This window comes from Amyelois transitella, chromosome 25, assembly GCF_032362555.1.
Source record: "Amyelois transitella isolate CPQ chromosome 25, ilAmyTran1.1, whole genome shotgun sequence".
Classification (NCBI taxonomy): domain Eukaryota; kingdom Metazoa; phylum Arthropoda; class Insecta; order Lepidoptera; family Pyralidae; genus Amyelois; species Amyelois transitella.
Genome location: NC_083528.1, coordinates 417,532 through 441,182, shown reverse-complemented (window position 1 = coordinate 441,182; position 23,651 = coordinate 417,532). Strand labels below are relative to the sequence as shown.

Sequence of the window (23,651 nt, the reverse complement as noted above, 5' to 3'; positions counted from 1 at the left end):
ATATTTTTAGAAATTGAAGAAAAAAAAGTAAGTCAGAATATAAATATACATATGGGTGAATATACGCTATTTGATTTTTTTTGTGTCCCAGAAGGAAATTTTATCCATTTTATTTAATATTTATAATTTCTCTATTTGACACTATTTTTAAAGTTTTAATGATGGAGGCCAGAAGAATTTCTCATATTTTGGTGTTTTATAAGTACCAGAGGAAAATGTGTTACCAGAGGAGTGACACTACTGGCAGAGTAGTGACAAATTGAACCAGGAAAGTGACACACCATTGTTATAAGACGAGTAAAGAGACTTATATTAAATTAAACACGTTTAAATTATTGTATTAGAATATTTTTTATTATATAAGGCACATTCAGTCTTCACAATTTCTTAATGCAACCTTATTATTTTTTAATGCTTAAGTTTTCAATGCCCGTTTAAAATAACAGAATGAAGTATATTCTGCTTATCAGTCTCATCTGTGATGAAATTAACAGTAAATATTACCCTTTAATAGTTTTTTTATTATAAAACAATCACAAAATTCTAAGTTTGTAACATTTAAAGCACTGTATTCTTAACCAACTTACTAAAAAAAAATATACTCTTCTTTCACAAAACAAAACAATAGTACTATTTAATGATACACCTTTCAGTCTCGAGGTTATTTAAACAACTTAAAAGTTTCAGTCTCCAGTATAAATGAACTCTTTCATTTTCAGATCAGAATCACCAATTTTTGTGTAGCTAAATATTTTATACTCAAATACTGCACTTACTATACTTTTTTTTTTGTTATCGAAGAGGAAATCCTTTTTACGGACAAGACCCCGGGTCAACACCCGGGAGAGTGTGGGACTCCTGGCACCTAGTAAACCAGCCTACCCACTAAAACCCCTCCGTGCGCCCTTCTTGCCATTTTGAGGGTGATGATTTTGCATCATGGGATCGCAGGAATTTCACCACGATGCTCTCAGGCTGCCCGGCGCTTCTGTGCCGGGAATCTTGCTGTAATAGGTGACCAGTAAGTTGCTGGCCGCCCTTTCCATCCCAGGGTCGGGAAGTGACCCTAGTGAGGCAGTAGGCGCGCACGATAAAGTAATCGTGTTCTGCGAGATGACGTACTCGCAGAAGGAAACCACTGCTTCCCATTTCCTCTTGCAGCACAGCATCGCAGCTACTACACTTTGCAGCGAGAGGTTCCCTATTTCTAAGGCGGTCATGAGGGTGGCCCGCTCATCCGACCACTTCGAGCACTCTGCCAGAGTATGTTGGGCCGTATCATCCGGCTCCCCACACTCATGGCAGACCTCAGTAGCCTCTTACCTAATCCGATGCAGGTAATGACCGAAGCAACCATGTCCGGTCATTACCTGCGTCAGCCTGAATGTCACCTGGCCGTGGCGTCGGTCCAACCAGTTGTCAAGCGATGGAAGGAGCGCCCCGATAGTACAATGGCTGAATTCGGAGTTCTCTATCGCTCCCGCAATACCACAGCCAAGTTTACACCAGCCGCTCCCGCTAATTCAGGCATCTCCGCCCTCCTCCTCCTTTCCCAGAACAACTCCTTATGGCCAGAGCGTCCAGTTCCCAGGGTGGGGTACCAGCCAGAGCGCAGGCTGCCGCCCACGCCACAGTGGTGTAGGCCTTGCAGATACGTATGGCCACCACACGCTGTGGTCGTCGCAGCAAGGCCCTGTTGGCTCTAGTGAGCCTATCCGCCCATATCGGCAACCCATACAGCGCCATGCTGCGTGTTACACCTGCATATAGGCGCCGACATGTAGCACCAGGCCCACCAATGTTGGGCAGCAGTCGGCTGAGTGCCAATGCGGTTCTCACTAATTGGGGAGCTAGCTGTCTAAAGTGCTCCCCGAAGTTCCACCGTGGGTCCAATATGATGCCAAGGTATTTGATGTGTGGCATTACATGTACCCTCTCCCCATCCACCATCATGAACACACCGGCCTGAGTCTTCCAACCTCGACCGCCAAAGGCGATGGCCTCCGTTTTGCTCAGGGCTACCATTAACCCTAGCATACCAACGCGACGAACGAATCATCATTTCTGCCGCTTCAAGTTCGTGTCTCCAGGCGGCCACAAGCGTATCATCTGCGTAGCAGAATACTTGTACCTGGGGCCCGAGATCCCCGCGGATGGCCCACTACAGGCACGTTCATGCACACAAATGTTTTTACTGTGCGGGGATCGAACCCGCGACCTCAGGCGTAATGACCAACTTCTTAACCATTACACCAAATCAGCCGTCTAATTAAGATATTTAACGAAACAGAATTTCGTCACTTCTCTGGCGATCATGTATTTCCTCTGGCATGAAATTTGCCACAGAAGTGACGCCAGAGAAGTGACAAAATCGTACTTAACGAACAAAAATAACATCACTCGATTTTCGCACCACAGTTTGACGTAACACATGACATCTACACACAATAAACCTTGCATTGTGCTAATAAACAGTTTTCCAACAATAAAATACGAAAACATATGCTTACCAAAGGAAATACTCCAACGAGTGGCAAAAACACGCTCTCCCTAATTCATTCGTAAACTGACGCAATATTATTTAAGTTTTGCTCAAGACCATTAGCTTGCTACTAACTTCACACTGTTCGACGCGCCCAGTTCAAGATCAAAACACAAATTGGCGATTTTAAGTGAAATTTTTCTTCTTTAGAGTTTCGCCAGATGAAGTGACGTATTTGTAACATGACATGTAAACAAGTTTTATTTTTTTTATATTATAAAATATTTTTACAATGTATTTTGATTAAATATGTTTCGATATTTATAACAGTTAGTAATAATTAAAAAAAAAAACATATTTGTGTATACGTATTTAAAGTATATTGCCGTTCAATCATTATAATGCATGAATGGGAAGGCCAGAGTAGTATACATTTTTAACTTTTTAAGCTAATAATGCTTTAAATTAAACAATTATCGTGATTAGACTATGTGGGCCAGATAAAAGGCCATGTTATTTATTGTTTAAACATAGAGAAATAATAATATAATAAGTTTAACATAAACATTTTCTAAAGACCATTGAAATTCAAATAGCGTATATTCACCCATATATAGCAGAAATTACCTATATTAGGTTAGCCTCAAAGTCAACCTTAAACCACTGAACGGGTCTTGATGAAATTTGTTAAGAAATTAACCACAGAATATCCCAAAAGATTGGAGCCTCGACCACAAGCCATAAAAAGGAGGCTATTTGGGTCTCAGATATATAACAAACTAGCTGTATATTTATTTATTTAAACTTTATTGCACAAAAACAAAATTGTACAAAAGGCGGACTTAATGCCGTTGCTGTTGCCTTACTTCGTCAGCCACCGTCAGCCTTAAATCTCTATAAAATTTCACTAATGTTATTCCAATGTCAAAGCTAATTACTGCAAAGTTTCATGAAAATCCGCTCGATAGTTTCTGCGTGCAAAAGTAACAAATCCACACATTGCAAACTTAAACTTTCCCATTCATAATATATAAGTAGCATTAAATGCGTAATATATGTATGTAGGAGCATAGGATATCCCCGAAGACCCACAAACAACAAAGAAAGGGTATAAGACGATAGACAAACCATACAATGCAAAATTTATCACCTTTCTAATCCTGATAATTGTCGCGTTCTATTTTAGCTGTCGGCCATTACGCACAGCGCCACCTGTGTTACGTCGCTGGAACTAATTTATGTGTTAGTTTATGACTCTCCGATGTATAATGCGCTTTAGGAAATAGGATTTAATATTCAAATTATCGTTTACTTCTATTTACAGTTTCCTGGGGAATTGCAAAAATCAGGTTGTTTTATTACACGTAGCGACTCCTGACTTTAGTCTATGACCTCTGTTAACAACTTGGACCATGATTACATATTTGAACAAATCGACTGACAACCTGTGCGTTCTAGTAGAGTATAAAAAGACCATTTTGTCATCAAATGTGAGTGGAATAAAAGACGATAAACAACTGAAATCAACAAAATTCCTAAAGAGGGAGAGTCTAACCAATTTTTATTAATAATTCTTTTGCGAAAACTTTGTAGGAAATCTGCACATTCAGGCAACTGTATGTGTTAATGTCAGGAACACTACAGAGGTACCGAGTTTTAAAACCTGTAAATACCATACGGAACCTATTCTTTTTAGTAGGTATCCAAACAAATCCCTGATATTTTTTCCAAAGAAATAAAAAAAATAATTAAGCGCTCGTTACAAGTAATATACATATAATACCTTGTTATATATTAGTTTGTCTGTTTGTATGTGGGTGGTATAAATCTATAACCGAAGTGGGCAACATCGTGTAACCACAGATTATGTAACACCGATGACGTCATGTCTGCAGTAGGCATTGCGGGGTCACAGTTTGTGTATTTATAGATGCTGGATTTATACCTAAATTGTTACCTGTTTTCATGAGGAGTGTCGTGTGGTTCCCGGCACCAAAACAAAAAAGAATAGGACCACTCCATCTCTCTCCCATGGATGTCCTAAAAGGCGATTAAGGGATAGGCTTACAAACTTGGGATTCTGCGATGGGATAGCAACCTGTCACTATTTGATCATTTAGCTAAATAGCTGTACGTGGCCTTTCAGTCTTTTTAAGACTGTTGGCTCTGTCTACCCCGCAACGGATATAGACGTGACCATATGTATGTATGTGTTGCATGAAGAGAGTTATGAATGTGGATGAAGCGAAAGAAGTATGCGGAGATCGTGGCTAGTGGGCATAAGTAGTCTTTGCCTACCCCACCGGGAAAAGGCGTCATTTTATGTTGTTACCTGTGAAGGTTTAATTCGTAATATTTCAAGTGAAACTTTCGGTATACAGTCAACGGCATAAAACATGAAGAACTGGTCTTCTTCCTCCTGGCTTTAGTTCTGGTTACATCCTGGTCTCTCTGGAGAGGAACCCGATGTGCGCCCGTTGACTGACCATGATTCTGGATTGGGTGATCGTGGTTTTTACACGAAGCGAATCCCATCTGACCTACGCAACCTTTGCAATGAAACCTAACAATTATCTACACTTATATTATAAAGCGGAAGAGTTTGTTTGTATGTTTGTTTGTTTGAACGCGCTAATCGCAGGAACTACTGGTTCGATTAGAAAAATTCTTTTTGCGTTGCATAGACCATTTGTCGAGGAAGGCTTTAGGCTATATAACATCACGCTGCAACTATTAGGAGCGAATAAATAATGGAAAATGTGAAAAAAACTGGGAAAATTATTCATCCTTGAGGGCTTCAATGATGCCCAAAATAACTATTCTAAGCGGACGAAGTCGCGGGCACAGCTAGTTGAATATATGATCCCATGTTAATTCAGTCCAAATATTTGGGGGCACAGGTTTCACTGGCTGAAAAATCAAGGCGAACGTCCCTTAATTTAAAATCTGGGTCAAAAGAAAATAAACAGACGAATTTTCATAAAAATTCAGATAAATTAATAAATTTGTTTCATGCCAGCTCGTCGGTTAGTTAATTTGTAACAAACCAAAAATATTTTTTTTCTCTTTGTAATAATGAACAAGCATTTAAAAAAAGCTTTAGAACATTGACGTACTATATTATAGTTGATCGAAGCTTTAGAATCACTTTAATTAAACAGGCAAATACTTTTACTATGGGGCTAACAACAAAAAGCCGTGCGGTTATAATAATACCAGCAATTTAAATAGCTTAAGCTGTGTACACAGTATTGTTTTGTATCGTTTTCTAACAATTTGTATCGCTTTCTACCATGACATATCGTCGCGGTGACCTCAGCGTTGGTGTCCAGTAAATCAATAAGTCTTCGACAGAGCCTTCGGTAAATGGTTAGCCACGGACGTACATACATATAGATAAACTCGTCAAATGCATTATTAATCTTTTAAAGTTTAACATTTTAATCGTAACATCCGTATGGAAGTATGGATAATAATCATTACATTATTTTTTCCTTTTGGTATTAGGCACACAAACTGATTACAGATAATATATAGTATAGCATTTCATCTACATATAATTACTAAATCTAGTCTATACTCCAAAAAATTGTGAATATAAAACAAGCTAAAAATATACTTACAAACTAATTCACATAACATTTATCAAAAGTTTTCCAAATAAATAAATAATAAAAAGTCATATAACACACAGATTGAGTTAGCCTCGCAGTAAGTTTTAAACTTGTGTTACGAGATACAAATTCAACGATACTATATTTTTAAATGAATACTTGTTTAGATAAACATTCAAGACCCAGGCATTTAGCAAAAGTTCATCATACCCTCGCCGGGAGTCGAACCCGGGACCTCCTGTTTCACAGACAAGCGCACAACCGCTGCGGCATGTCCAAATCAATCATAACTATTGACTTTGCTCCATCTTTCTTTCACTCCATTCCCTCAGCGTCAAGTTTCATGATAGTCCATCAAAATTGATCACCCATCCGAGATAGGGACGCTACAACTGTGCTGAACTCGTTCTGATGAATCGCTCCAACGGGAATCCTAGCCTGACCTAATTCAAGATTGATAGATTATTTGATACTGCGTCATATTTTTACACAACTGTACAATAGTAGAGTTATGCATGTTTATTATTTTAATGATTCTTAAGCCATTATTCGCCCGATTTTAAACTGAATTTCATTATTCTTGTATTTAAGAAGTGAAAGCCTTCAATCGTGGACACAGGACTAAACCATGTAGGCAAATGACTGTAAAATACTCGTTTTACATACATACATATACATAAAATCACGCCTCTTTCCCGGAGGGGTAGGCAGAGACTACATCTTTCCACTTGTCACGATCTCTGCACACTTCCTTCGCTTCATCCACATTCATTACTCTTTTCATGCAAACTCGGCGGTTTCGGCCACTATTGACCTGACCCTTTGCCAGGACGTCCTTAATTTGATCAAGATACGTTCATCTAGGCCTTCCCACTCCGACCTTTCCACTTGTTTTACATTGAACATTATTGAAGTGATAACAGCTGGTCTGTTACTACTTACTTAAAATTTGGTGCTAAAGTATATAGAAACAACATTGCTACATACAAGTCTGCGCCGATGACATCATCCGGCTATACAAATTATGGAATGTGCAGATGATTTTATAATATCTTAATTTTTTGTACAAGCTGTGAAATCAGTTGGTATAGTTTTAAAGCCTGGCAAGGAATACCTTATTTTTTATTCCTAAATACGCCTGCTATGAATTTTACGTGTATGTGTCTTAAAACATTCTAAAAGCTAATAGAGGTTTATATCAAACCACACCTAAAATATCCAGCCATTATTGAGAGAATTAACATATACTAACTTTTCCATAATTGGGTACGAGGTATCACTTAGTGACGTCAACATAACACTTAATTATATCTAGTACCGCTTCCGAAGCGCATGTGTGAAAGAAACGGCGGAACAAACTACACTGCAGCATTTTTGCCGGACGTCAATTTACAAATATAGATCTCTTAAATCTAAATAGTGGACGCATGCGCATTGTCTACTAATCAGTATGTACTTAAAATTTTATCCATTATTACGGGACACTTCATATCACTTAATAATTGTCATATCTTTTGGTTCCACAACATTGGTTGACGCCAAACGTCAACGTTTAAATTACTTAAAACTAAGTTTACTGTCGTTCCATAGCGTCAGTGCAGAAGAAGCGGTAACGAACTGCACTGCAGCATTTTCTACTCTCTCTACAAATAAAACTGTACCTACTCTAAGCAATAATCTTATAACATATTTTTGATGACACTTCTGTACATGTCCATATTTTGAACCAGTGATTCATTCGGTCATCGCAGAACGAGGCATTGTTAGGTCAACTCTTTTATTTTGGCCACTGTACCTTATAAGGTCTGACTCCATTTGTATAAAGATATATAAAGTCTACTGTATGTTATATGGACTCGTGGTACGATAAATCTGTTTAATATAAAAGGTATGGGTGATTGACATGATATGGTAGGTCTATGTGACGCAGTGGTAATGTGTTTGCTTTTGAATAAAATATGTATATACGGGATAAATAACACTGATTGAGTAAGTTGAGACTTGTATTACGAGAAACTAAATTATAAATGTAGATAAACATCCAAGACCCAGGCCAATCAGGAAAAGTTCTTTTCTCATCATCACGTGCCCGGTATAATAATATATATTAGATTCATAATATTTGCCGTTTGATTCCCGGCACTATTACAAAAAAAGAATAGGACCATTTCATCTCTTTCCCACGAATGTCGTTAAGGCGACTAAGGGATAGGCTTATAAAAATGGGATTCTTCTTTTAGGCGATGGGCTAGCAACCTGTCACTGTTTGAATCTCAATTCTGTCACTACTTAGCGTCGCCTTTCAGTCTTTTCAAGACTGGTGGCTCTGTCTACCCCGCTAGGGATATAGACGTGATTATATATATATATATATATATATATGTATTATGTGCAATAATGGGTATTCTCTATCTATCAATCTAAATTGATGTGAGTTGTTTGTACATACATATTTAAGTTTCTCGTGAATTTGCACTGCAAATGCAAACAATTCAGAACTCGTTTAGCAAGTTGAAACTTTGTGCAGCCGTAATAAGGTTCCTTTTATTTGTTTCAGGTAAAAAATAAATAAAGTTACGGACAAACTTGGGTGGAGGCGAATTTGTACCGGCGAAGAGAGAAAGTTTTTTAGAATTAAAATCATTGGATATGTTTTTTTTATTTTATTTTTCGTAGCATTTTCTTGAATCTTTTATTATCGATATTCTAGGGATGGGCTAGCAGTCTGTCACTATTTGAGTTTCAATTCTATCATAAAGCCAAACAGCTGAACGTAGCCTATCGTCTTTTTAAGCTATTATTTGCAAGTTTTTGGCTCTGTCTACCCCGAAAGGGATATAGACGTGATTATGTGTAGGTATGTATGTTTTCTTGAATTATATAAAGTGGGTCTTGGATGTTTTGTATATATCCTACTTATCCTATTCTACTTATAGCCGCGGAAGTTTGAAAGGATGTGTGAGTGTGTTTGTTACTTTTCACGCAAAAACTACGGAATGTCGGAAAGGAAAGCAAAGGTACCTTGATCAGATCGGATACGTTCTAGTGAACGGTCAGGTCAAGTGTACCCCAAATTAGGGATCTTGCATCAGAAGCATAATGAATGTGAATGAAGCAAGTAAAGTATGCATGGACCCGGGATTTGTCTTTTTGACTATTATCCAGGATTACTTATGAATTATAGCATACCATTAGGAAACTCACTGCAAGTTTACTTTCTTCTGAAATATTGATTTTCTGGCCTTGGCAAAGTCCTCCTATGCTTCTCATCAGATTGAAGTCAAACTCAATTCAATTAAAAAAACAAAAAAGTTCGTTAAAATTTATTAATACTACTTTTCACAAATTAATCCTTGGATTTGTAAGGCATGTAGCCGCCGCCGGAATTGAACCCGTTACCGAAGCTGGACTGCCCGCCGGCTTGGTTACTGAACCCGCCGGCCCTGTGGCCTCCAGCGCCGAAGGAACTGCCTCCGCCGATGTCGTGGCCAGAGTTAGTGTGGGCCTGGGTTATCTGGACATAAACACGAAGAATTTAATTTGCATACATACATGCATACATAAAATCACGCCTCTTTCCCGGAGGGGTAGGCAGAGACTACCTCTTTCCACTTGCCACGATCTCTGCATACTTCCTTCGCTTCATCCACATTCATAACTCTCATCATGCAAGCTCGGCGGTTTCGGGCACTTTTGAATTTGCTAAACATAAAATTGTAAGCCTCTCCCCTAGTCGCCTTTTATCCATGGGAATGAGACGGAGTGGTCCTATTCTTTTTTTTATTGGTGCCGGGAACCACACGACACAATGTTTTTCCTCACCATAAAAGCACCACTTAACCTTCAAAGTAAGCCGCACTTAAGATCGTTTGTGTCAAGAAAAAGTCGATCGTAAAAACTACTTAAGTAAAGGAAAAAATAACAAACTCATCAGAAAAAGCTTACCCTCCACATTTATGAAAATCAATGGCAAACTTCTGAGTAATGAAAATCTTTCGGAATTAAAGTGCAGAGTCGTAACGGCCATTTATTATTCTCAGTTAACTTTGACATCGGCTATCAGTCAGCCATTTTTTTGTAATGCGATGAAATATTTCTGTCATTTAGCACAGATAATGCGGCGTGATTTATTTGTGCGTCGTCAATTGAACGGTTAATGTGCCCGGCCAAAAAAAAAAGATGATACACAGGTTCAAATCAAAAATTTCAGACTGTACATTAGTTTAATTGCTAACCGATGGTCTCACGGCGAGGACTAAATATGAGGAATCTTTCAGACAACTAGATGTGTTACCAAGACCCTATTCAATATGGGTAAGATTCCCCTGGAACGGTTGCGAAGTTCAGACGTGAATCTTTTCGTTAGTTTAAAAGTACATTCTTGTTAAAACACTTACCTGAGTAAAGCCAGAAGACTGATGACCACGGTTGTGACCGTGCATCGCTCCTCCCTGCTGGAACCCTTCCTGTCCGAACCCCTGGCTTCCTCTGTTGAAGTTCTGGTTTCCGAAACTCTGGCCTGAGGCCCCGTACCCCCCTCCGAGCCCGCCCATGCCGACTCCGTAGGGGTGGGAGCTGGCGAAGGCCAAGATGCAGGAAAGGAGGATGATGGACTGGAAGCAAAGAATATAATGAAGTGTAATGAATAAAATGAAGACAAAAATACTAATGATAAACTATTAGTATTTTTGTCTAGTCTTCTTATTTATCAGGCATCGCGTTGACCTGTGGTGCAGTACGATAAAGTTATAAGACACTTAGGTTTGATTTGTAGATGTTAATGAACACATTGTGTTTATAAATTTAAACTTAATCATTACAAAGCAATAAAATTCAGAAAATATGTAGGTCTTTGTAGGCAGGGTTATACGTCATTTTATATTTCAGTAAAAAAAATTAAGATAGATCTAATATATTACATTAATTTATTATAAGTATTTGTTCAAAAAGTTACAAGTTACAAACTACCTAAGCACTTAATGCACTAATATCGTGATATTGCGAAAAAATATAAGATGAAACCGGTTGGTATTAGAAATTAGCTTAATAACAATAAAAAAACTTTGCGAAAATACTGATATGACAAATAAAAAACTAACAAGTAAAAAAAAATTAATTATTTGAAATTCATGGAGACGAACGATATCATAGATTGATTTAACTCATTTCGTCGGGGATAGTTCAAATCCGCGTAACTAGCATTGGATAATTCCGCGTATATGACAAATGTAGCCATTTTAAGTTTTTGTGGGCAATTCACGCAAAATCTTGATAGGCTGCCACCGACTTGAAACGAGTTCATTTCGACCAGCCGGAAGCCAGAAATCGCCAAATAACAACACTGCGTATCTTTCGCGAGCAAGTGTCAACACCGCGTATGTGATTTATAGATGATATATGATACATACATATGGTCATGTCTATATCCCTTGCGAGGTAGACAGAGCCAACAGGCTTGAAAAGACTGAATGGCCACGTTCAGCTATTTGGCTTAATGATAGAATTGAGATTCAAATAGTGACAGGTTGCTAGCCCATCGCCTAACTAAGAATTCCATGTTTGTAAGCCTATCCCTTAGTCGTCTTTTACGACATCCATGAGAAAGTGATGGAGTGGTCCTATTCTTTTGTATTGGTGCCGGGAACCACACGGCACAAATGTTGTATAATTTTTCAAAAAAACTGTATTTACTTAAAAATTTTCATTGCCAACATCAGGTAATTGTAAATATATTTTTTTTCGTATATTTTAAATTAAAATCGGTATATAACCCAAGTTTAGTTCTTTTTACCATTCTAACTCCTCTTAATATGTAATAATTTTTTTTCCAAAATACACTACAGTAGGTATTTAAATTGTGCAACAATCTGGGCACTAATAATGTAAAGTGTTATTGGTTTGATGAGACCACTACTGATTTAAAAGCTTCAACTTATGCTTCTTTTTATATTGATTATTTAAAGAAAATTATCACATCACAAAATAGAAAAGTTGTGGTTTCTACCGCTCTCCTGCTACTGGCGATGGAAAAAAATATTGTGACTACACAAAATTTTTTAGAAAAAGCTGACACTCCGATGAAGGTTGATTCAGTTCACTTAATAATTGAAAGAAAATTAAAAATTCGTGAAATATTTTGCCTAGTCAATAATCTTCGATTACCAAAGAAATTTGACTGAATCCATCTCCATATACATTCTTTAAAGATTAAAAATAACTTTATTTATGATACAATTCGCCCTGGGAGAGGGGTTGGTGCGAAATGTGTGGTTGATATCAGAGTACTAAAATACAATCCCAATGGTACAATTGAATACAAGCTTAACTACAATTACGAGTTTCAACTGTTACCACAAAGGCCAAAAAGAATTGAGCCATTTATACCACCACAGCTCTTTGCTGATAGGTTGCCAATATCAAAATCAAAGTATGAACATTTACAACAATTAAAAAGTGTTATACCTTCACATTGCCATGAATTCTATGACAACTTGCCATACAGAAATACCTAAATCGTACCTGCATCTTATTAATTAATAGTAATCTATAACTGTTTACACCTTATAATGTGTGTTATTCTTTTTTTGTTAGAAATTATATCTTTTTGCTTAGTTCCTTTGTTGATTTTTATTATTTGATTTTAATTATTACCTACTAGTGCCTATTATTATTTTTAAGTACGTAATTTTAAGCACTAAGACTGTTTGATTGTGGTATAATTTTATTTCATTAATATATTTAAAATTTCTGATATTCCGAAGTTTTCCAATTGAAATTACTTAAAAGGCTGATTATCCTCTGAATAAATATAAGATTTAATTATATGTTTGATGTTTATAACAGTAATTTAGTTTATAAGAGATGTGTATAAGAGTAATTCAAAGAGATTTAAGAGAAAAAGTTTATGTTGATTTTGTTACATTTATCTAACATTTATTCATTTTATCTAACTTGTATAAGAGGCAAAGATTTTTCAATAATTTTGTATAGTTTTATTTTCTACATTGAATAATATTTTTGTTAAAATAATGATATTTGATTCATATCAAAACCGCGTACTTTCCCCATCAGTTCCATTGTTATAAGTTTATGGTCAAAGCAAATCCGCGTAATTGTCGTAGGGCCTTAATTATTTACTTAAATTTATATATTTTCTACCAAGACATAGAACACATTACTAATTACTTTTTGTGTAAAAATGAGCTTAAAATTAATTGAATTAATAAAGTTATTAAGTTTTAACCTTCCCCTGTAAAACTGGATCTATTGCAGATACGCACCTTTTACGTATGGTAGATTCGCGGATTTGCACTATCCCCGACGATTTGCAAGAAGTTACTCATGAAAATAACAAGAATTTTACAAATATTACGTACCAGGCACTTCATTTTGATGTTTCTGACCGCATCAGACTGACCTATACAACACGCATACTTTGTTATATATACCAAGCCTAATCACTATTAATTATACATGTAATACCACAATATTAATGTCCTTTTGATTTCCATTTCTATTACTAATCTGCAGATTAGGGAAGTACCGTATTTGTTAACGATAAAGTTGAAATAATTGTACATACATCAGCTGACGTTGTTACTTGCGACAAGAGGAATGATGTGGTGTCTTCTTTATACATATTATATATATTCACGTCTATATATTTTGCGGCGTAGACAGAGCTATTATATATAGTACATATCTATTATATCTACAATAAGATAACATAGTGATCAAATCCCTATCTTCCAATTAATCTTAAGTGAAAATAAAAACTAAAATAATCTTAAAAAAATGTTCCAATAGACATACATTTGTTCCCTGACCTTCGCGCTTGAAACTTCTTCAAGCTGGTCATTATTTCGGTCAGTCAGTCAAAAAAGAAAGGGTTTTGTACCTATCAAATAATTTTTTTCATTATTGCTACAGTGGTTTCGGCGATTGACGTAGATCATCAGGGAATTATAAACGTACATATTTGAGAAACGTTAAAATGTTGTTAATGTTATGACAAGGGACTTTCCCGTTTCAATAAAACACGCTCAACAATAACTGTTTAAAATTGTATAGCGTAGGTACTGGCCGCTAAGAAAAAAAGTAAATTTTTAATAAAAGAAAATGGTGATTGTTAATTGTTAATTTTCACAACAATGATTTCAGAGGATTCTTTTCTAGGCGATGGGCTAGCAACCTGTCACTATTTGAATCTCAATTCTATCATTAAGCCAAACAGCTGAGCGTGGCCATTCAGTCTTTTCAAGACTGTTGGTTCTGTTTACCCCGCAATAGATATAGACGTGACCATATGTATGTATGTATGTATATATATATTTAATTATATTTCAGTATGTTCATTTACATACGTTTTGACATGTTAACAACTTGGCGGCAGGAGAACATTCTGCCTGCAAACGGAGCAGTAGCCCGCTGGTTCTCAGTCGCTCGGTGACCACGGATCGTTGTAACAGAATACATACATACATATGGTCACGTCTATATCCCTTGCGGGGTAGACAGAGCCAACAGTCTTGAAAAGACTGAATGGCCACGTTCAGCTATTTGGCTTAACGATAGAATTGAGATTCAACTAGTGACAGGTTGCTAGCCCATCGCCTAATAAAGAATCCCAAGTTTGTAAGCCTATCCCTTAGTCGCCTTTTACGACATCCATGGGAAAGAGCCGGGAACCACACGACACAACCGCACGGCACGTAACAGAATAGAATAGATTTATTTTCAAACTTGGACACAAGGTATCACTTATTGACGTCACATCACTTAAATCTAATTATAACTACTACCGCTTTCAAAGCGCATGTGTAGAAGAAGCGGCGGAACAAACTACAGTGCATCTAACATTAAACTTGATTCGAAACGTCCGAGATAAAATATAGATACTTTAATATGTAACTACGATAATGAAACGCGAAAGTTTAAAATCAGTTATGTTCATTTGACTTCGAAGCCGCAAAATTTCGATACAAATTTCAAAATTCAAAATTTTTATTCATTATTATAGGATACTTCATATCGCTTAATAATTGTCAAAACGTATGGTTTAACAACATTGGTTGACGTCAAATAAATTACTTAAAACTAAGTTAACTGCCGCTTCCAAGGCGTCAGTGCAGAAGAAGCGGTAACAAACTGCACTGCAGCATTTTCTTCAATAACGTCAACTTCACAATTATCCAAACTTAGAATAGAATGTGGACGAGAGAATGCATTGTTTAAGAAACTTAAGAAACTATCATATCCGCCCTGTGCATCTCCAGCCTGGAACCCTTGTATGTCGAATTCCTGCCCACCAGCTCCATAACCACTGCCTCCAAATCTACCTCCTGGCTGGAAGCCGTTTCCACCAAGACCTAAGCCTCCTAAACCGATGCCAGCACCTATTGCTCTGAGACTTAGACATGAACGGGCAATGTAGAGTTGAGAATAGCGAGAGCCTGAAGATTTTCAAAACAGAATTTCTATCCATTCAGTCAGATCATTTTCTATGTACTGAATAACAGTGGTTTTAAATGATTTGATGTTAACAAAATCATCTGATGTAAAGTTAATGTTGATTACATTATGGTTTTATTTAGACACTTATAAAATTTAATTATTATGAAGAAACTTACCACTAACTTTAACGCCATTGTGTTCTGTCTTCCAAAGAGACACAATCAGTTGACAACTGTTAAACTAAATCTTATAAACATGTCCAATTATAAATCCATTACCATATAATTGATAGGAACCGTTGTTTCTTACTAAATGATCTGTTAACGATCGTATATGCCCGAATGGGAATCAGAAGTGAGATGTTTAGGAATTGCCAAACTACCCTCATTAGAGTAATTACTGGGAACAGACCTGGGAATTTTCGGACGACTAATAAGGTTACCTCCGAGGGTCTCGTATTTATTAGGGGTTTATTTACTAATCGCTTTCGAATGGAACTGAACAAACGCTGTGATTCCATTTAACGTGGAATATATTTTCGGTATTTGATTGAGTATTTTGTAGATAAAATCGTTATTTTCTTTCCGTAGAACGGAACGGACCGAACTGTTCTTTATTCGAATCTCAATTCTATATAATTAAATAGTAGCTGTCCCGGCAAACGTTGTTTTGCATTTTGTGGGTATGAAAAATAGATATTGGTCGATTCTTAGGCCTACTCAATATGCTCACAAAATTCCATGAGAATCGGTCAAGCCGTTTCGGAGGAGTTTCGGTGTACGGGATCGAACATTGTGACACGAGAATTTTATATATAAGAATCTTTTTAATGACTAATGTCTGACAGCATCCAATCTGTTCGATTTTGATATAATTAATAAGAATAGCAAAAAGCACTTAAATCTTAAAAGCAGAATCAAATATGTATGTGGGTAAAATTATCCTAGCAGATATTGATCCACTACGGTTGTTCCAAGTTTATTTAAGTTCTTGGAATGAAACTAGTCGTCTAGACTTTCTTGGTGTAGAATCTAAACTATAGAGATAATACTTATATGTATGATGTTTAAGTAACTTTTAGGATTGAAATAAATAAGTAAAACATTAACTAATAAATAATTTATTAAAATTTATCTATCACACATGGAACAAAACAAAATTTAGAATCTATCCAGCGAATCCGCCGGAATTGAATCCGTTACCGAAGCCGGACTGGCCGCCTTGGTAACCGCCGAAGCCGCCGGCGCTGCCCCCAGAGCTGCCAAACTGACTGCCACCACCCACGTCATGGCCCACGGACTGGTGGGCATCTGTGATCTGGAATCAATGAGAGCACATACATACATACATATGATCACGTCTGTATCCCTTACGGGGCAGACAGAGCCAACAGTCCCGAAAAGACTGATAGGCCACGTTCAGCTATTTGGCTTAATGATAGAATTGAGATTCAAATAGTGACGGGTTGCTAGCCCATCGCCTAAAAGAAGAATCCCAAGTTAATAAGCCTTTCTTTTAGTCGCCTTTTACGACATCCATTGGAACGAGATGGAGTGGTCCTATTCTTTTTTTTATTGGTGCCGGGAACCACACGGCACATGAATGAGAGTATAGAGTTAATATAGATTTTCAGTACCACACAACAACATTTAACAATTTTAATAAACGTGGTGTGGATGAAGCGAAATTAGTATGGTCTCTGTGAGGCGTGATATAATTTCATACAAATATGAAATCATTCCTCTTTCCTCTTTTCACTTGCCACGACTTCTCTGTTTAGGACAATCTTGACCTGACTTTTTGTGAATAAATCATCATTTTCATTATGTGCCATGCGATTTCCAGTACTTTAAAATAGGACCAATCTATCTCTTTCTTTCCAGATAATTAATTCACGAAAAAGTGGCCAAAATATCTCAACAATGACTTAATAGGCTCAATAGATTAGTATTTTATCCTTGACAAGTACGACGAGATACAATTGAAGGATAAGATACACATAAGTACCTGAGTAAAACTGGAATCTGCGTGTCCTCTATCATATCCACCCTGGGCTCCTCCAGACTGAAACCCTTGGCTGCCAAATCCCTGGCCTCCAGCTCCAAAACCTCTGTTTCCGTAGCCGCCTCCCGATTGGAATCCCCCACCACCCAGGCCGACGCCGCCGAGGCCTGCCCCTCCTAAACCGGCTCCTCCTAACCCTCCCATTGGCCCAACTCCACCCATACCTATTCCTGGGCCTACTCCACCTAGCCCCATTCCTGGGCCTACCCCCCCTAATCCTAGGCCGACACCGTAGGGTGCAGAGTGTACTGTCAAAAAGCAGCTGATGACAGCAAAAGCCTGAAAAGAAAATACAGATTTGATTAGTTAGCAGTACACATGGTCAATGTATTTTTGGCAACATACCTGTTTGATAATGTATCTGCTGTGAGCGTATGTGCTAAGGTTAGTTTTTAATTACTTTCAAGAAAATGGTTATGAAACTCTTAAATATGTACCATTTTCCAATCGCATAAATAGTTTCAAAGAAGAACTTCGTCAAGCAATCAAAAAATCTCTGAGATTTTTAAGTTAGTATACACCGGGCACTAACAAATATAATATGTTTTAGGTTTATTAATATCAGTTAGTTTATGTTAGTTTATATCTTAATTATTATGTACACAAGCCAATGCTTTTATTCACACTTTCCTGTCGTGGGTCAGTTGGAAGAAATTTCTCTAGAAATAAGTAGTGCCCTTGTACTGAATTTCTCTTTATTTTAAGTAAATAAAAGTTTGTATAGGAATTTGAAATGTACACCAATAATATTAAGACATAAATTTCTAAATGAACACAATGATTTCTGTATTAGAAACGCCGACAAGTTTCCTATTGAAATAGCTATTTTCGGAAATCAAAGGAATATTGAAATTTGTCATTAACCTCCGAAGGTTTAAACTTGATTTGAATAATTTCGTGAGATGTTAATTAAAACTAGGAAACGTTGGCTGAAATTGAGAAAGTCAATAAAGACGGAAAACATTTTGAAGAGAACAATGTTTCAGAAGCGTTGCAATAAAGATAAGAGTTCCTCGGAATTAACCTAGTCGACGTAGTGCAGGGAAAGTTGCAAGACAATTATCGTAACTCAGATAAAGGAGATTAAAACTAGTGCTGGGAAAACCACAAAGTAAAGCAGAACATACAGTCGATATTCTAGTGAGTATTTTATAAGATGTCTTATTCGCGCCTATTAAATGTATTAGAGGCCAATGCGATTTTTGAAAAATCTCAAGAATTCTTTGTTGAAGACATTGAATGTTGTGTAATATGACGATAAACGAGTTGGTGTAAAACATGTGTTTATGAATCCACGACATTCTGTTTTAAAAAGCAAATTCCACTAAATACGCCGAGTGCCGTGTGGTTCCCGGCACCAATAAAAAAAGAATAAGACCACTTCTTCTCTTTCGCATGGATGTCGTAAAAAGCGACTAAGGCATAGGCTTAAAAACTTGGGAGTCTTCTTTTAGGCGATGGTCTAGCAACCTGTCGTTATTTGAATCATAATTCTATCAAAAAGCTGAACGTGGCCTATCACTCTTTTTAAGACTGTCAGCTCAATCTACTCCGCAAGGGATATAGACTTGACTATTGTTTGACTATTGTTGAAAGAAAAAAGGGTGTAAATATAAGAAAATATTTTAAAACTTACCACAAATGTGAAAGCCATTGTGATGATGATACTCTGTTTCCAACGAACGATAGAATGATTCGTTAATAGTTTAACCAATACTTTTATACTGCACTAATTATAAAGTCATTAGAATTTGTTGTTAACAGAGCGCCATTTGTAAATTGTATTAAAAATCCCAATATTGCGTGGCTTCAACGTATGTACTTCATTTGGATTTTTAGGAATGTTAAAACACTCTCATTAAACTAATTTCAGTTGGAACTCTCGTTAGGAACATAAGTGTGTAATTGTAAGCATTTTTGGTTAAAATTGAAATTCATTTGTGTGTTTTCGAAACGAAATTTTCATTTGATAAAGTTTGTATAATTTGAATTCAAGAATTATTTCTTTTAAAGATTAATTATCATGCTTCAGACGATTTTCCCGATCGTCTCTGCCTTCCCCTTTGGGGAAGAGGCTTGATTTTGTATACTAGAACAACGCCGATTTATTCTTTGCTCCTTATAGTTGCAGCGTGATGTTAGGTATATAGCCTGAAGCCTTCCTCTATAAATGGTCTATTCGACGTAAAATTATTTTTAGTTCGGATCAGTAGTTCCTGAGATAAGCGCGTTCAAACAAACTCTTCAGCTTTATAATATTAGTATACATATGCAAAATTTCAAGAAGTTTGGTTCACTGGATAACATTTGAAGAGGTAACAGACAAACAAAATTACTTTCGAGTTCATATAAGATGATGAGATACGTTTATCATATTAGTTGGTAGGTTGTCTCCCCTTGCAGTCAGTGGAGTAGTAAGTATGGTAGAAATTATGTTACCATGGGGAACCTCACCTTACCCTATTCAATTCAAGGGTATTAACAAAATGGTAAATTAGTTTGTTTGTAATATCTTGATTGCATAGAAATTTATACAGTAACAAGATAATAGTACATAGTTATAAAAGAAACAAATCACTTGCAATGGCGGACTTATTCCATTAGTTATTCCTTTATTCACCTTATACGAAGTCCATTCGGAAAAGTCCTCCATATGGTAATTTTTAAGACTACTTTTCTCTTGAAAATTCTAAAAGTTCTCTAAGAATTTCATTAACTGAGTGTGGGAAGTGAAAGCTTTCTTATGGCCTTAGTAAAATTTAGCTTAGGTGTACTACTGTCTCATAATAATGGAGAACGGAGGCTACTGGTACATACATACATACATACATAAAATCACGCCTCTTTCCCGGAGGAGTAGGCAGAGACTACCTCTTTCCACTTGCCACGATCTCTGCATACTTCCTTCGCTTCATCCACATTCATAACTCTCTTCATGCAAGCTCGGCGGTTTCGGGTACTTTTGACCTGACCCTTTACCAGCACGTCCTTAATTTGATCAAGATACGTTCGTCTAGAATAATATACTGGTACGATCGCGTTCATATCTGCAGTCATAGTTTTAAAATTCTTACGGGTTAAAATAGCGTGCACTGTGGTTCCACTAGATCCACACACACATGCATATTTAAAAAGAATAAATATTCCATCAAATGAATACGGTCTTTAATACCAATGATTACTAAGTAAAACAGTTTATTATTCTATGACATATAACATAACAAAACAGAAAGAGACGGTAATCAACGATGGCCGAACTGGGCCCGATAATTGTCGATCGAGATATCGTCGTCTCTCATCATTTGCATAAGATTTGCCTATAGAGGGGGAAGCCTGCGACTGCCAGACTTATATCATTTCAATAAGGTTGAAAGTTTGTCTGCACACGACCCTAACATAGGTAGTGGTTCCTTTGAAAGTTATTGGGTAGCAATTTTATTACTTCGTGTGAGCAAGTGAGATCTAAGATATATTAGATAATCTCGCTTGCTCACACTCGCTTGTTCTAGTTACTAGCGTTACTTGGATTCCGAAGTAATTCAAGGATTTTTTTTTGTCTTTTAAAAAAAAAATAATTAGTGTTACTGACAATTTTTAATGTTTCAAGGTGCCATTTGAACTAAGTAACTGACTGACTAACTAGCTAACTGATATCTAAGAATTACAATACCCGTGTCTTCAAACACGGAAGTCAGCAAAAAATATTAAACAAGAGGGAGCAAAATAAAACATTCAATTAAAATTAGTAAATTTTATTGAAACAGTTTACCTATAGTTTTGTTTACATATTGATGATTATATAAAGCTATACATACAGCATATTACACTAATTGTATCATCTACTTATCTCCTGTTATTAAGGTTACAGCTTAATTATTCGTTTTCATAAAGAAAAGATATTGAAGCTGTCCTTAAAACACTATCTAAGTAATTAGTAGTTTTAATATAAACTGGCAGAACCTTTCACGCACTATATGGACTCGATGCACAGGGCAGTTGTCTTGCACAAATGACATTGTTGGCATATCATCAATCGGATAAATTCACCGCACAGTTGGTAACATGGTTTCTTGCAGCACTTGCACATAATGAGCAGCTGTAGCGCGTCCTGCTATCCACACCTGTTCCCCAGGTCCAGCAGCACTCATCCAGCCCCACATATTTATAGATATGCGTCCAGACTCCATCTTTGGCCCAATATTTTTTTCTTAATACCGAGTTGCATTTCTTCGCCATAAATGAAGCCTACCGTGTTGCGATGACGTAAACGAACTTTTCGTCCGTAAATATTGCTTTTTTCCAGTCAAAATCCAAATACTGGCGAGCAAATTCTAAATGTTTTTGCTTATTTATTTCGGATAAATACGGCTTTCTTGCTGGCTGTCTGTGGTGTAGTCCCTCACGGTGCAAACTCGACGAACAGTAACCACTGATGTGTCGAACTGTTCCGCAAATGTTCTGGTCGGTATGAAGCCATTATTTTCGTACTGATCCACCATGGATCTCCGCTGTGTGGCGTGTCGCTGTGTTGATTAGCGGACGACGGCCGCTGCGCGGCGACTTTTATTTACACTACCCTCTTCTTGATGGCGCGTTACCCAACGCTTTACCACTTGTTGTTTATTGTGTTATTTGTGTGAATGTGTGAGTGATAGCGGTGAGTGCAAGCTATAAAGTTTTGCCAACTATGACTGCAATTATGAACGCGACCGTACATACAAGTATATTATATCTTAAAAGTAGACCTCAACACCACTTTACATACATACATACAAACATATGTAGGTAGACAGACCTATTAGTCACAAGATTCAAAGTCCATATTTAGTTAATGATGGGAATGAGATTGAAAGGTTGCTTGGATAACATTAATTTTCACTTTTCATACCTCACACCTCTTTTCCGCAAGGGGTTCTTCTATTAGGCGAATCACTTACTTCCTTGTCAATATTTAAATCTCAATTCCATCATGGAGCCTTGGTATTTTCCGACTCTGTCTACCCCGTAAGACATAAAGACGTGAATTGTTATTTACTTAAAACTCGTTACTTATTATAATTCATTATAAATTGAACTATTTTAACATTAATGATACCCGTCAAATCGTCAATTGTCAAAGGCTTTCGAAACGACGCCGTCATCCGATATTACTGTATTGATAATTAATTACATCAAATCAATTAATTACAATGAGACACCGATACCGTAGCGTGTAATTATTATAATGCCGTAAGGGACGTCGTTGGCAAATAACCAGCTTGTGTACATCAGGCGGATTCTATTTCAATTTATTTATACTTATTTACTTGAAAATTCATAATTCATACATACATATGATCACGTCTTTATCCCTTGCGGGGTAGACAGAGCCAACAGTCTTGACAAGACTGATATGCCACGTTCAGCTGTTTGGCTTAATGATAGAATTGAGATTCAAATAGTGACAGGTTGCTAGCCCATCGCCTAAAATAAGAATCCCAAGTTTATAAGCCTATCCCTTAGTCGCTTTTTACGACATCCATGGGAACGAGATGGAGTGGTCCTATTCTTTTTTTTATTGGTGCCGGGAACCACACGGCACTTATCTATTTACTTGGAAATTCAAATTAATAATTGATAGCATAGTTTAAATAACCCCATCTCGGCTTATTTATTTATATATTTAAGTACATCAAGGAAAATAAGAATAAAACTTAAAATAAAGAGAAATTCAGTACAAGGACACTACTTATTTCAAAAGTGTAAGGAAAGGCAATGCAAGGCTTATATTATAAATGTGAATGTAAGTTTATTTGTTTGTTTGTCATCTCTTCACGCGTTTACTGCGAGCAATATTGTATATGTATAATTAATAGTCTGAAGAAGGACATGGAGTAATTTTGGTTCCGGCAAAAACTTAAGACTGTTGGCTCTGTCTACCCCGCAAGTGGTATAGACGTGATTATATGTATGTATGTAAAAACGAAAGTACCAGGGGGATTTTAGAAAAACTTGTATTCTTTATTCATCCTTGAGGACTTCAATGATGCCCAAAATAA

The 23,651-nt window shown here is 36.7% G+C and overlaps 2 protein-coding genes across 2 annotated transcripts in view; one reads left to right on the top strand and one right to left on the bottom strand.

Moving 5' to 3' along the window:
- LOC106141614 (calsyntenin-1) overlaps window positions 1-23,651 on the top strand; it is a 194,377-nt gene that overhangs the window by 53,071 nt on the left and 117,655 nt on the right. The gene's annotated exons all lie outside the window — the stretch shown is intronic.
- On the bottom strand, window positions 9,405-13,539 carry LOC106140698 (uncharacterized). The gene is made up of 3 exons (XM_060951656.1): window positions 13,473-13,539; window positions 10,494-10,709; window positions 9,405-9,610 (listed from the first exon to the last, which is right to left on the bottom strand). Exons 1-3 carry the CDS (start codon window positions 13,482-13,484, stop codon window positions 9,443-9,445), a joined length of 396 nt encoding a protein of 131 aa, XP_060807639.1. The 5' UTR covers window positions 13,485-13,539; the 3' UTR covers window positions 9,405-9,442.